The 16,732-nt window shown below is 31.7% G+C and overlaps 1 protein-coding gene and 1 long non-coding RNA gene across 2 annotated transcripts; one reads left to right on the top strand and one right to left on the bottom strand.

Annotated features, from left to right (window-relative positions):
- Positions 1-6,474: 6,474 nt before the first annotated feature.
- LOC145048000 (uncharacterized) lies at positions 6,475-7,562 on the bottom strand. The gene is made up of 3 exons (XR_013682622.1): positions 7,428-7,562; positions 7,229-7,328; positions 6,475-6,582 (listed from the first exon to the last, which is right to left on the bottom strand). It is a non-coding gene; the product is annotated as an uncharacterized LOC145048000 (long non-coding RNA).
- A 6,627-nt stretch (positions 7,563-14,189) lies between these two features.
- Positions 14,190-15,927, top strand: LOC144998431 (precondylocarpine acetate synthase 2-like). The gene has a single exon (XM_078958201.1). It carries the CDS (start codon positions 14,192-14,194, stop codon positions 15,830-15,832), a length of 1,641 nt encoding a protein of 546 aa, XP_078814327.1. The 5' UTR covers positions 14,190-14,191; the 3' UTR covers positions 15,833-15,927.
- The last annotated feature ends 805 nt before the right edge of the window (positions 15,928-16,732 follow it).

The raw sequence follows: 16,732 nt of genomic DNA, 5'->3' as shown, positions 1-16,732 counted from the left end.
TCCTCTGACTCGTTACCAAAAATACTCTGAAAGGCTCTCAACCTAAGATATGAAATACCTACCCTGTCTCTAGCATGCAACAATATCTCATAAAGTGCATCATAAATATCTCATAACACAAAAATAATGGTATTTTGGGAAATCACCGTTTGGGCTCTGGCTAATTGTACACACTGCTCTTTCTCGCTTTCTCTTTGAACTCTTATTCGCTTAGAAAATTATTTCTTTGAAAACTTTCTTACTTCCTCAGTTTGAGTCCAGATTTACCCGAAGGTGCATCCGAATCCCTCAAACCAAGGCTCTGATACCAACTTGTAACACCGTAAATTTCAAAATAATTTTTCATTTAAATATAATTGTTTAATTCTTAAAAACACGTTTCTTAAAATCGCATTCGTAATCAAATTACAAAACAACTCGGCGAGTACCGCCTTGAACTCTAGTCCTCTAACCCCCTCCTGACTCACTGAGTCATCCCCCAATTCGGCAAGTCTATCCACTGAGAAATTTACGTGAAACCCTAACCCTACTCGTCGAGTCTCAAGAACAACTCGGCGAGTTCATGCCATGCACAAACTCTACTGACCTCCTGAGGTCAGATCTGTTTCCCCAAACCATAGATATGGCCTCCCCAAGCATGAATGTCACGTAAAGTTCGAAACTTGATGCTTGTATAACCACAACAAGGCATCAAAAGGAGATTTAGTCCCAAAAATAGCAACCTAAGGACAATAACCCCAAAATGGTCCATAAAGCTCCAAGGGTCAAGGTCTCTAGACCTCTTTGAGTCCAGATCCAAGGCACAAACTTGAAGAGGGACCATTTGCTCCACATAATCACTCTCCAAAGGGGTTAGAAAACCCTAAATCTAATGATCAACACCAAAACTGAAGGAGGTTCGAACCATTACATCAAAATGATGTCTCTAAACTCTGGAACTGCTTGAATCGCACCTCCTCTTTGCTCTTGTCACATTCTTCTTGCTAAACCAAGGGTTCAAGGATCATAAAGTAACTTCTTTTCCCTCACAACGATTTGGCTCACTTAGGGCTCTCTCAAGGGACTGGTAGCCGCAATGGGAGGCTATAAGTGCCCTTAAATAGGCTCCAAACCCGGGGATTTGGGTTTCATTAAACAGCGTGGACTCGCCGAGTCCACTAATGGACTCGCCGAGTTCGGACGTGAACCCGGATGAACATCCGCGACCCTACTCAGCGAGTCTTGGCTTCAACTCACCGAGTTCCTCCTCAAACTCCAAAATAATTAAATAAAATAATATATCTGGGAAATCAGGATGTTACAATATGGTCACACCTTCGCCTTTCCATGATCTCATGAAGTACCTGAAACAGTAAACTGAAAACTGTAAGCTCGAGGGCTTAGTGAGCTATCCCCAAAATACCAATACCATACTGACGATACCACAACAGTAATAATCAATCAATCAATCAACATGCATACTGGACCATCGGCCTGACTGGACTGCCCTACCGGGCCTACAATCTATCTGAATCTATCCTGAGCCTTCAGCATGACTGGTCCGCCACGTGGTCCTACAGTCTCCCCAGACCACTCATAGGGTATATTGACCTTCAGCACAAAGCAGGACCGCCTCAACCCAGCCACAAGCAAATAACCATATGCGCATTCTATCATATACATGCATATATAAACATTAAACATATTTGTCACACTAATCATAATCATAGAATTCTCCTGTAACTAGAGTACCGACCTAGCAGGTCATTGACAAACCAATCCCTATGGATCATACGAGCATAACATACCATCTACCCCGATTCCGGTCTAACAGATCATAACCACATGTAACATACCATAACAATAACAACTAAAGGGCCAACCTTGGTGCCGTAGACCCTATCGATATAGTGAGGATAGCTCACCTCACAGATGTCGACTCAGAAGGTAAACTCCAACTCTCAGATGACTGGACACCGACCCTAGCACCTATAACCATAGTTCAATATACGCATCAGTCTTTATCCTTGTAAGGTACTCCATAACCCAATAGTCACCCCTTTTCAAGGTCAAAGTCCTCTGTCAATGTCAACAGTCCATGTTGACCTCAACTCGCCGAGTACACCCAGCTACTCGCCGAGTCATCGAGGTGACTCGTCGAGTTCCTTCGAATCCCGATCAGACCTTAAGGCCACCCGTCGAGTTCCCTCCCTGCGACTCGACGGATATACTCGTGAACATATTCTTGGCTAAAACTCCTCTGACTCGCCGATTAGTTCTTCAACTCGTCAAGTCTTATGACAATCTTCATCGGACTCGACGAGTTGTTCAACCAATTCATCGAGTTCAATGGCCATCTTCATGCGACTCGCCGAGTCCATTCAGTCCTCTTCCTATACAGATCCATTTTGAGCCATGCAACGACTCCAAATCACAGATCCAAGCTTCTAGGGCATGCTTATCACCAGGGCCGGTCCATTAGTTTTTACTACCCAGGGCGAAATAAGTTAATAATGCCCTTATGTTTGAACCGTTACAACATAATTTATAATACAAAATTGCAATATATTTTGTATTAAATGTACTAATTTAAACAAAAAACCCTACTAAAATCACTTAAAAACAATGTTTAAAATGACTTGTTCCATAAATTACACTTAAATAACTAAGTTTTAAACAAATTGTTCCAAGCTTCAAATAAGAATTATCATTTAAAGAAACTTTGACAGAAATAGATTTAACAAAGACAACCATATATGTTATTAATTTTTACTATTTGCAACATAATGCCAACTCTTTTTTATCCTGCCAGAGGTTATTAAAACACAAATTCACATTCAAGCTTTCTAATTTACATCACAAGCTATCGTTCAAAACAAAATTTCATTATACCATGAATTTGTGTCAAAAAACACATCAAACTCATGGAAACACACAACCTTCAATTCAGACTCTAAAACAGATTGAATCATTGGGTGAGAGAAACATCTTCACCAATGCACACAAAAGCAATGTAATTTGGAACTGAGACTAACATTAGCATTAAACTTTTGAGTTTTTACTTTTGAACTTTTAAACTTTGTTTCCTGCCTCAAATATATAATATGAAAACCTATATGGAGAATTTATGATGTGTATAATCTCGCACAGTGAACAGTTATTGTTGGTTTGTATAGAGCTTCAAATCATCTATGTACATCCTTGAAGTCTATATGAACAATTCTAACAATAACTAAACAATTATAATTTAAATGCTTAAAACAGATTAATAACTAAACAATTACAAATTAGTGTTAAGCAATCAAAGGGTTAAAACCTTGAAGGTAACTAAACATTCAAGTATTCTACGGCAAAGTCAAAAGAAGAGCATACTAAAGATAAACAATTGAAAACTCAAACTGTAAATGTGACTAAACAAAAATAAATTTAACTTTTTGTGCTACAGCCAAGCTAATGTATTCAAACAGGGCATCAAATATTTTCACTCGAATCCAAATGTGTTTTTGCGATAAAAAGTAACCATTGTCTCTAAAAGTCCGAATACAAATTTGAACTTAGTTTTGCCCAATCCCATAATAACTGAAGATAGGAAGATAACCTCTAACTTAACTCTAAAATCTTCATTATAACAACAACCTGTAGACAAAAAACACGAGCAGCGAGAATAGAATTGATATTGTGACTCCGCAAGTGACAGACTAAAGCTTAAACGAAGATTAGAGCATAACAAATCACAGATGATTACGGAAGTGGAGATTAGAGATGTCAATTTCGATTTATATTTGCTAAAGAAAAATCAGAAATCACGTCTGTTGCATCTATGAAATCTCCAACCGTCGACTACTCACTAATGGCGTAAATAATGGCGTTAAGAAGGTTGTATAATGATTACATGTGTTAAAATTTTTGACTTGCCTCTTCGACTTCTGTTCTACCGCACGCGCCCAATTATTATTATTATAATTTTTATTTTATTTTGCCATCATAACTCCTCTCTAGCTGAATAGGGTGATACAGATCTGATTGAAGAAAATGGGCCAGAATTTCTCCATATACACTGATATACCTATACGGGCTCATACTTATGCCCCCAATAACCTGATGCCCTGGGCCATTGCCCAAGCCGCCCAGTACCTGGGCCGGCCCTGCTTATCACGTAAAGTTACAAACTTTACGTGTATGCATGGATTTAAAGGCTCAAAATGGCAAATCTAAGCTATTGATGGGTCTTTATGCATAAAGGGGACCTCAATCACGACTAAAGCTGCAACTTTATGCTTCTAAAATCCAAAGAGAGTCCAGATCTGAAGTTACAACTTTAGATCTAGCCCATAGCTCATCATACCAACTTGATATTCAATGAAAAACCCTAAACTCACCCAGTAAAGAAGATTTATAAGGAGAATAACTGTTTGGGTACCTTTTGAAGTTGATATCTGAGATGAGTGTTGATTCCCACACTCCAATTGCTTTAATCTTCTTCTCCTCCAAGTCTTCTCCCTCCAAGGACTCTCTTTCAAGCTTCAAACACACACACACACACAAGGCACACACACACGAATAAGGCTCTCAAGGGTTCTTTGGAACTGTAAGGAGGTCCAAGGGAGGCTAAGGTCCGTTTAAATAGGGGTGCAAACTCCGGGAATTAGGGTTTCACTTTCCAGCTCCTACTCGCCAAGTCCTAATATGGACTCGCCGAGTAGGTCACTTAACCCGCGATCCTTATTACTGCTACTCGACGAGTAGGTAACCAACTCGTCGAGTAGGGCCTAATCCAAAAACTCATATTAACAATACTTGAGAATCGGGGCGTTACAATTTACCTAGTGGTGTTTTTGATATTTCTTTACTTATACTTCTTCAATTGCCATGGTGTTCTTTGGTGTTCCTTTTGGTGCTTTTCCAATCACTTGGTTTTGTTTTGTCATTCATATTTTATAATTAGTAGACACCAAATTTGTTCCGGTTCAAGATAATGGGTTGTGAGTGCTCAAGATGATTTTTCCCATCCTCAATTATCATTTGTCAAAAAAACAAACACATGAGAAAAGATATGTTTCTTCTATTTTTTTTTGTATATGTGTAATGTTTATTAATATAAAATGAATATCTTTAATAAAGAGGAAATATTTATTTGTCACTAAATATGTAAATGATACATATGATAATAACTAAAGATCCACTTCTATATTAATTTAATTCTTTAAATTCATCGTATTTTTTATAAAACATCCAAAGTTTTGGACATGTAATAACTCTTAGACATTCCATATTCATCCCAAAATTGGACATTCCAAATTAATTATACAATTTGCATATTAGAAGAAAAGAAAATAAATATTGCACCATTTAGGAATCTAAAAATATATGTTGATGTTTAGATGTAGTAAACTATTTACGCAACAAATATAATCGTCTCTAGAAACTAATTCTGTGAAATGATTCACAGTTGTCGTTTAGGGCGGGTAAACGGTTAGTGTGTGTGTATATATATATATATATATATATATATATATATATATATATATATATATATATATATATATATATATATATATATATATATATATATATATATACACACACACACCTCATCTAATAAACAAACCTTTAAATGCCACATATCTCATTTTTAAATAGGCTAATTGACACGTGACAATTTTTAAGAAATTTCTAATTTTTAATTTTTTTTTTTTTTGGTATTTCCTTATTTTTCCGGAAAGTATTTATAAGAAATTCAAAATTCAAAATTCAAGTTTCCAATTTTTTTGATAATTGTAAAAAAATTCCATTTAAAATTTAAAAAAACATCATATCCTAATAACATAAATATTCTAAAAATTAAGAAGTATTTAATAAAAATTTTCAATTTTTCTTTTTTGTAAACTATATTTAATTTACAAATTTTATACTTCTTGTATTTTATTTCATTTACAAATTTTATACTTCCTGTATTTTATTTCATGCATTTTATTTAAAGTTTAAATTTAGTACCTATACTTTGTTAGTGTACAAGCATAAGTTTGTGTAATTTTTTTCCAATAACTTTTTACACTACAATAAGATTGGGCAACAACGGCAATACGTGTCGCCGCTAAAGGGTATGCTTGTCGCCGCTAATACCTTTAGCGGCGACATGAAGCTGCAAATGCGTCACCGGTATTGTTTCGTCGCTAATACGCTGAATGTCGCCGTTAATACTCATGGTCGGCGCTAATACAAGGCGTCGCTGCTAATACTATCCGTCGCCGCTAATAACACAATGTCGCCACTAATACTGTCGCCGCTAATACTATTTTGATTTTTTTTTAAATTTATTTAACATTAAATTTATAATCAATCCAACTATTAATCCATATAGCATTTGAGAAATCTGATATGTTTTTATAGAAACATTAATACATATTATACAATCAATCAATACTATTAATCCATACCACATTAAGTATTTTTCCAAATTACAAAACGTTTCATAAAATCCTAAAATAACTACTCGTCATCATCATCATCTCCTTCATTATTTGGTGGCGGCAATGAGCGAAACCATTCTTCCAATGCTGCAGAACAGGTCGGGTCCTGTAGTATTGTTTGGAGCATTTGCAACTATAAAGAAAACAACATTTAGTCACTAAAAGTATGTTGTTATTAAGTTGGCCAAACATTAAGTCACTAACAAAATTAAGCACTTTGAAACCATATACAATACATTACTAGACGTAAGTTTCTATTAATAACCTAATTAAGCCATATGTATACATCTAATTTGCATATTTCAATTTCATCAAATTTCATACAATTAAGCCAAATGTATATATATCCAATTTCATACAATTTGAATATTCCAATTTAATCCAATTTGTATATTCCAATTTCATACACTTAAGTCAAATGTATACATCTAATTTGCATATTTCAATTTCATCCAATTTCATATAAATATATACATCTAAATTTCATTTTAAGGCAATGTGGTATAAACATAAATTTCAATCCAACAAATGTATATATTCATATCATTTTTTTATACATTAATGTAATCTAAACATAAATATCAAAATATACACAAAATGCATAATTAAATTCCCACAAATCTGAAAAAAAAAATAAATAAATAAAAAAATAAAAAAATAATCACTTCATATCTCAAAATACAAACATAATCACTCAATAAAATTGAAAAATGCTCCCATTTTATCATCATAATTAACACAAAAACAGAAAAATCATAAAAAAAGATGAAAATTTTGACCTTGGGGGAAGGAGGGGCTATTTCGGAATTTGCCAAAATATCTCCAGTTTATGGCTATCTTGGGGGAAGGAGGGGCAAGCACCGGTCCAAGAAGCAATTCCTACTCCACAAAGTTGTCAAAAAATCGTGATATTGAAGAAAGAAAGAGAGGAAAACAAGAGAAGGTGGAAGGTAAAGAAGAAAATGGCAGAAAGGTAACCTGTGAAGGGGTAATCTGCATTTAGTATTAGCGGCGACGGGTTTTAGGGGCGACGCAAGGGCAATAGCGGCGAAAGTAGGGCATTAGCTGCGACAAGTGGAGGGAAAAGGTAACGCGCATTTCCGCTTTCCTCAACAGCTGTTAGATCAAAAGAAAATCGGACGGATGGGGTGAAAATGACGCGGATCGCTAAATCAAAGCATTAGCGGCGACGCCTTTAGCGGCGACGCATAGCAATAGTGGCGACATGTAACGCGTCATTTACATGTCGCCGCTATTACTATGTGTCGCCGCTAAAGGCGTCGCCGCTAATGCTTTGATTTCTTGTAGTGTTACCTATTTAATTACTTTTTTATCTTTAAATAATTATCTAGTTTGCTTTCAATCACAAATATATTTACAATTTTTTTTAACACAATAAATGATTATTGTTAAATTTTAGTTTATAAAATTAATGTTTCATCATTAACGTTTAATTTTTAAAAAAAATTAAACATACAAAATGCTTAGTAATAATATACAATGACAATGATTTTATCATATGTTTATCTATACACTTTTATATAATACATATTAAAACGTCAAATTTTCATTCAAATTGAAAATGAGACAATTTTCTTTATTTTGTTATGACCATATATAAAAGTCAATGTCAATCAATGTCAAATGTTGATTTTTTTACAAGAATCAGTTTTCTCATATGGTTAATCATATATTGTTTTATCTAGAAAAATGAATATATATATATATAATGATTTAAGTTATTGATTTTAGAGAAAAATTGTAATTTAACAAATGAAAGGTTAAATGATATATACCAAGAAGTGTTTCAAAATGTAATTTAAAAGATTTTCTTTTTTATTTATCAAATTTATCGGATTTTACTTACAATCTTAAATACATTGCTTTTTACTATGTTGACATTTAATCTTATATTTGCTTATATAATAAAAAACTTTAACATACCTACCGTGGTTTCCACGGGTAATATATATATATATATATATATATATATATATATATATATATATATATATATATATATATATATATATATATATATATATATATATATGAGAAAAGTGAATATACCCTTAAGGGTATATAAGCTAGGTACCCAAACTCACAATACTACATCGTTTTGTATCATATATAGATATTGTAATTGTCTAATGTTCTAATAATTCAACTTCTAACTTGAACTACTTCAAAGATTTTTATAAATTTCATATTTATCTTCCTCTTACATAATTGTCATTTTCAACAATAATATCTATAGCCTAGAAAGTGATCGAAAAAAAGATGTAATGTAAGAGGAAGATAATAGTAAAAATTTAAAAATATTGAATATAAATCAAGTTAAGGATTGAAGTTTAACAATATTATAATCAATATATCAAACAAAACGACGTATTATTATTAGTTTGGGTATCTAAGCTTATATACCCTTAAGGGTATATTCACTTTTTCCTATATATATATATATATATATATATATATATATATATATATATATATATATATATATATATATATATATATATATATATATATATATATATAAGTTCAGAATCATTTGAGACCATTCTAATTTTATGAGACCATGAGACTAAATCTAAAAATAATTTTAAAATGCAAAATAAATGGAAAAATACAAAAATTCTTTTTTTAAATATTATTTTCGGAACTTGAATTACACTACAAGAAATATTGGCATTACTGGCGACGCCTTTAGCGGCGACACCTAGCAATAGCGGCGACATGTAATTGACGCGTTACATATCGCCGCTATTGCTATGTGCCGTCGCTAAAGGCGTCGCCGCTAATGCCTTGTTACAGCGATCCGCGTCGATTTAACCCCAACCGTCCGATTTTATTTCAATCCAACGGTTGTAGAGGAAAGCCAAAAGACGCGCTGACTTTTCCCTCCACTTGTCGCGGCTATTGCCCTTGTGTCGCCGCTGATACCCTAGCGTCGCTGCTATTGCCCGTCGACGCTAATGCTTTACGCAGATATCCCTTTCCAGACTCCCTTTCTGCCATTTTTTTCTGCATTTTGTTCTTGCTCTCGTTTTCCTCTCGGGCATTCTTCAAATTCGCGTGTCATTTCCAATTTGGTGGAGTAGAAGTTGCTTGTTGGACCGGTGCTAGCCCATCCTTCCCCCAAGACCACCACAATGCCGCCAGAGCCCCAAAATCCGACGATATTTAGCTAAATTCCGAAATTACCCCCAATCAAAGGTCAAATTTCTCCTCTTTTTTTTTATGATTTTTATGTTTTTGTGTTCATTTAAATGATAACTTGTGAATAATTTTCAATTTTGTTGAGTGATATGTTATTATTTTGAGATATGAAGTTGTACATTTTGTTGGATTATTTTGTTGGATTGTATGCATTTTGTTGGATTGTGTGTTGGATGAAATTTAGATGTATAAATTTGTTGAATGAAATTTAGGTGTATAAATTTGTATGAAATTTAGATGTATAAATTAAGATGTATAAATTTTGTGGATTATTTTGTTGGATTGTATGCATTTTCTAGTTAATGTTAATATTAAAATAAAATAAAATTACTTTAAAAAAATAAACTAATAACAAAAAATAAAATATTAAATTAATTAGAAAATAAAATTAATTTACCTTTAGAATCAAATTAATGTTAATATTAAAATAAAATAAAATTACTTTTTTAATTAATTGTAAAATCAACTTAAATTAGTTTTAAAATCAAATTAATGTTAATATTAAAATAAAATAAAATTACTTTAAAAAATAAACTAATAACAAAAAATAAAATATTAAATTAATTAGAAAATAAAATTAATTTACCTTTAGAATCAAATTAATGTTAATATTAAAGTAAAATAAAATTACTTTTTTAATTAATTGTAAAATCAACTTAACGTAGTTTTAAAATCAAATTAATGTTAATATTAAAATAAAATAAAATTACTTTAAAAAAAAACTAATAACAAAAAATAAAATATTAAATTAATTAGAAAATAAAATTAATTTACCTTTAAAATCAAATTAATGTTAATATTAAAATAAAATAAAATTACTTTTTTAATTAATTGTAAAATCAACTTAAATTAGTTTTAAAATCAAATTAATGTTAATATTAAAATAAAATAAAATTACTTTAAAAAAATAAACTAATAACAAAAAATAAAATAATAAATTAATTAGAAAATAAAATTAATTTACCTTTAGAATCAAATTAATGTTAATATTAAAATAAAATAAAATCACTTTTTTAATTAATTGTAAAATCAACTTAAAGTAGTTTTAAAATCAAATTAATGTTAACATTAAAATAAAATAAAATAAAATAAAGTTAGTTTAATAAATTAAAATTAAAATAAAGTTAGTTTAATACATTAAAATTAAAATAAAGTTAATGTTAAAATTAAAATAAAATAAAGTTAGTTTAATAAATTAAAATTAAAATAAAGTTTGTTTAATAAATTAAACTAATAATAAAAAAGAAAATATTAAATTAATTATAAAATCTAATTAATTTACTTTTAGAATCAAATTAAGTTACCTTTATAAAATCAAATTAAATCAATTATAAAACCAACTTAATAGCAACATACTTTTAGTGACTTAATGTTGGTCATTAAAACTTTAAATTTAGCTTTAATTAGGTTATCCCGTGTTGGAATAATTTTTGAATCGTCAACTTTATGAATACTCTACTTGATTTTTGTTTCCCGTAAAGTAAACCTTAAACACTAAATTATGTTTTAGTTGTATCATGTCTATTGATAAAAGCTGGACGACTAATCGACATCGTCAATCTCCCGAGTTCCAGCTAGGACTCGACACTTTTGTCGAAAGATCCATGTTACACCTAGATTGTAAAGGTGAAGCAGATGTCCGTGTGAGAAATGTGATAATCGTTGGTAATAGAAACTTTATTTGAAACGTACCTTTAATTCATATTGTTTGTCTAACTTTTATTTATGTTGTTTGTCTATATTGTATATCTTACAATTTCGCAGGGTAACTAACTTTTATTCATATTGCAGATGTGGTTTACTTGGGCAATACTCTTGGCCATGATGGCCGATGTTATGGGGCTTAGACATGGAGGTGATGGAGCCGGGGATCCACCACCTCCAGGAGGCTTTGTTCGTGGTCAGCACGAACAAGATGGTGAGTTTTATTATGATATATTTATTAACTATTTTTATTATTTTATAATAAGTTATCGTGACTAATAGGTTTAATTGTATTTTTTCAACCGAGCTTCCAAAGAAAAGGAGGGGCATGTCAAAAAATATTGAGTTGGGAAAGTTGATAAGGGCAAATAAGGGAAAGCCTATTGATTTGAATTTCGACAGGGAGATCACATATTCCCCTGTCGGGAAGCGTGGTAATTGGTTCACCCATGAAATTGGGAGGTATTTGTGGAACAATGTCCCTTGCAACGTATCTGGTTGGGACAATGTTTCCCCCGCTTTAAGGAACGCAGCAGTTGTTCATCTAAAGGTAACTTGGATACAATTTTAAGTTTAGTTGTGATTGTTATTTAATTAACTAAAATTTTTGTGTTTTGCAGAATAAATTTGATTTGGATAAGGTTAACATGGATCCGGAGCGTGCTCAATTGTTGCGGAGCATTGATTCGAGTCTCGCAAAAGTTTACAGAGGCTGAAAAAGTAAAGCTCATGCTTATTTTAAGGAAATCGGGGGGCCTGCAGATATCCAAGCCGCATTAAACAACCCTCCTAACGGAATGTCACATGAAAATTGGGCGAAGGCAGTCGAACATTTTCAAATGCCAGAATTTTTAAGGCGTTCGGCGTCAAATAAGGAATGGTATAATGGAAAGTAGAATGGTATAATGATATGTTGGTTATGGTTTGATATATTAATATTTTGTAGTTTGGTAATTTTTGGAAAGTACAATGTTATAATGGAAAGTAGAATGGTATAATGATATGTTGGTTATGGTTAGATATGTTGATATTTTGTAGTTTGAGAATTTTTTGAAAGTACAATGCTATAATGGAAAGTAGATGTATGTTTAAGTGTATTTGATATGTTGATATTTTATAGAATGGTATAATTAATTATAATGTTATTCTAATATTTTGTTAATATATTTTGTTTTCTTTATAGTTGCAAATGCTCCAAACAATACTACAGGACCCGGCCTGTTCTGCAGCATTGGAAGAGTGGTTTCGCTCATTGCCGCCACAAAATAATGAAGGAGATGATGAGGAGGACGAGTAGTTATTTTAGGATTTTATAAAACGTTTTGTAATTTGGAAGAATACTTAATGTGGTATAGATTAATAGTTTGGATTGATTGTATAATATTTATTAATATTTCTATAAAAAAATATCAGATTTCTCAAATGTTATATGGATTAATAGTTGGATTGATTATAAATTTAATGTTAAATAAATTTAAAAAAAAAAATCAAAAGAGTATTAGCGGCGACAGTTTTTGTGGCGACACTATGTTATTAGCGGCGACACCCTATTAGCAGCGACCATAAGTATTAGCGGCGACGCTAGGTATTAGCGGCGACAACGAGTATTAGCGGCGACATTTAGCGTATTAGCGACAAAACAATACTGGCGACCCATTTGCAGCGACATGTCCCCGCTAAAGGTATTAGTGGCGACACGCCCACCCTTTAGCGGCGACATGTCACCGCTGTTGCCCAGTCTTCTTGTAGTGAAATTAACTAAAAAAAATAAAAAATAAAATAAAAAAATAAAAAAAATTCCGTTTTTTTTTTTTTTAAATACGTGAAATATTCTAAATAGAATATTACACTGACAAATTCAAAAAAATAATTTTAAAATGGAAAATAAATGGAAAAATCAAAAAAATTCTTTTTTTAAATATTATTTTCGGAACTTGAATTAACTAAAAAAAATAAAAAAAAAATTATTTTTTTTTGAAAAATACGTGAAATATTCTAAATAGAATATTACACGGTACATATTCTAAAAATAATTTTAAAATGCAAAATAAATGGAAAAATCAAAAAAAAAATTTAAATATTATTTTCGAAACTTGAATTAACTAAAAAAAAATTTTAAAAAAATAAAAAAATGCGTCTCACGGTCTCACAAAATTAGATCGTCTCACATGAACCTAACCCTATATATATATATATATATATATATATATATATATATATATATATATATATATATATATATATATATATATATATATATATATATATATATATATATATATATATATATATATATATATATATATATATATATATATATATATATATTAATTGCCAGCTTGGTTTAGAACCGATTCGATTTCTATCCAGCCAATATCTCCATCGTATATGACAGCATCCTAAACACGATTCAAAATACAAAACTTATTCTTTTTTAACCTCTAACTTCTTGACATGCCAATGCGAGAAGGCCCACTCCATATTTCCTTATTTACAAGTTACGATAGTAGTCAACGTACGTTTTTCTAGTAAAATAATGTATTACAGAGGATGCATTCATATCACACCACTTGTTTCCAGGTATTTCTTTTGAATTTGTTATTTGAACTACCATAAAAGTTAAAAAATTACCCAAAATGAGCTAACAAGCGAGCATATGTTGATGTATCTAATACTATTTTAGTATTGTTTAGCTCATTGACTGACGTGCTGCTATTACTTTTTATTAGTTGTTGAGACGCGAAAAAGTCTTTGTCATCGGTCTTATTCAATCATTTTTGCGTTGATTAGACATGTTATATACAAAGGAGGAGGATATGACAAATCGAAAACCACAAGAAAAAATGGAGTTGATGTTCTTTACCTGTAAACTCATATCAATTTTCATATGTCTTTCCCTTGCTTTTTTCTCATCAATAACCTCCGCTGGCTTTCTTGATTGCATCTCTCATAAAATTTCACCAAATTTCACATTATCCGACATTCTTTTGACCCCTAACGACACTTCATACTCCACTGTTCTTGATTCTACCCTCCAAAACCTTAGATTCTCCACCCCAACATCCCCAAAACCGTTATCAATAATCACACCCTCTTCATATTCCCATGTCCAATCCACAGTCATCTGCTGCGTGGATTACGGACTCCAAATCCGAATCCGAAGTGGGGGTCACGACTACGAAGGCCTTTCCTACACCTCGCATGATCAGACCCCTTTCATCCTTCTCGATATCAACAAACTCCGGTCAGTCACTGTCAATTTGGATGATAAAACTGCGTGGGTCGAATCTGGTGCGACTCTTGGCGAACTATCGTATTGGGTGTCTCAAAAAAGTAATCTTCTTGGATTCCCAACTGGGGAGTGCACATCCGTAGGCGTTGGTGGGCAAATAAGTGGGGGAGGATTCGGCACCATGGCAAGAAAATACGGGTTATCTGCTGATAATGTAATAGACGCATATATTGTTGATGTTAATGGGCGGATCTTGGATAGAAACTCAATGGGTGAAGATTTGTTTTGGGCAATTAGAGGTGGTGGGGGAGGTAGTTTTGGTGTTGTATTATCTTGGAAGATCAATCTTGTTTATGTTCCACCAGTAGTTACAGTTTTCACTCTTTCTAAACTACTAGACGAAGGTGCTACTCGTGTTGTTAACAAATGGCAGTATATTGCGCACGATATCACCGAAGATTTGTTCATTAACCTCGTAGTACGTCCGGTTCCTTTGCCCGATCAAGAAGGAAATACAACAATGCAAGTAACATTCAACTCGCTATTTCTGGGAACGGCTGATGAGCTCATGGCAATAGTAAATGAAACATTTCCTGAACTTGGATTACAGGAAAAGGATTGCATTGAGATGAGTTGGATAGAATCGGTAGTTTACTTTTCGGTTTATCTACGAGGTGAAAGCATCCATGCTCTCGTAGAAAGGAGACCGTGGCCTAAAAGTTATAACAAGTTTAAGTCAGACTATGTGAAGAAACCCATCTCAGAAGACGCACTTGAAGAGATTTGGAAATGGTGTTTGGAAGAGAATCTGATTCTAGCGATAGAGCCACATGGCGGAAGGATGAGCCAGATAGGAGAAAACGAGACGCCATACCCGCATAGGAAAGGGAATTTGTACATCATACAATACGTCGTGCAATGGACAGATGCAGGGTTCAATGAATCCGAAAATCGTGTTGCTTCGATAAGGAAAGTTTATGAGAACATGACACCATTTGTGTCCAAGAACCCTAGGGAGGCTTACGTGAACTTTAGGGACTTGGATCTTGGTTCAAATGGTTGTGGATGTCGTACAAGTTATTTGCAAGCATCTAAATGGGGAAGAAAGTATTTTAAAGGAAATTTCAAGAGGTTGTCAATGGTGAAAGGTGAAGTTGATCCAACTAATTTCTTCTGTCATGAACAAAGCATCCCACCTCTCGTCTTAGTTCATTCATCATCTTAGTTGACTAGATTAAGATGGATGAATATAATACAACTATATATGCTTGTTGAAATAAAAATATATTTATAATTAATGATAACTTTATTATTAGTTCATATGTTTATTTCTCATTTTGATAACTTTCATGCTAATTATTTTACATATATAAACATCATTTTAGATGACCTACCAACTACTTGAATTTCGTCAAAGAAAGCACCTACTTCAATAAATTTCCCTATGTAAGCATCAATTTGTATGACTTACCACCATCATCCATAAATACCACTATAAATGAACGTACACGGATAGTTCTGTTTGTGCATACGTTTTTTTTTTTTTGGTCGTAGCTACTTCATTGTATTTCATGATAACGACTTATCTGACTAAAGAAATTTTTTTTTTTCATTCATTTTAAGTCTTTTTTTATATTTAGAAAATGTCATTGATGATTTATGAGTCTTTTCTTAAATACCCAAAATATAAATATAAATACAATTTTGTTACCTCCTAATTCATTAATTCATTATCTATTTTTAATATTTCATTTAATTGTATTAAAAAATCTATTCAAATATATTTTTAAATTTTTTTTTAAATATTTTTTAAATATCTTTCTATATATATATATATATATATATATATATATATATATATATATATATATATATATATATATATATATATATATATATATATATATATATATATATATATATATATAAAAGCATTAAAACATAACTTACCAACCACCATAATTAATATAAGTGAAAATTATTATGATGATAATTCAAACAGGCACTTCAATCCCTTTTAAGTTTTCGCATACAAGAATGTCAAGGTGACAGAATCATCAGACGTTTACCCAAATATTTAAAAGATACACAAAAATCTTTTTATAAAAATAAATATGTATAAACG

This window comes from Lactuca saligna, chromosome 5 (genome assembly GCF_052625555.1).
Source record: "Lactuca saligna cultivar CGN05327 chromosome 5, ASM5262555v1, whole genome shotgun sequence".
Lineage (NCBI taxonomy): Eukaryota > Viridiplantae > Streptophyta > Magnoliopsida > Asterales > Asteraceae > Lactuca > Lactuca saligna.
Note: the sequence above shows the minus strand (reverse complement) of the source record. Positions and strands in the feature narration are given on the sequence as shown.

What these genes read in the sequence shown, in the direction of transcription:
- LOC144998431 (XM_078958201.1), top strand. Translation starts at nt 14,192, where the DNA reads ATGACAAATCGAAAACCACAAGAAAAAATGGAGTTGATGTTCTTTACC.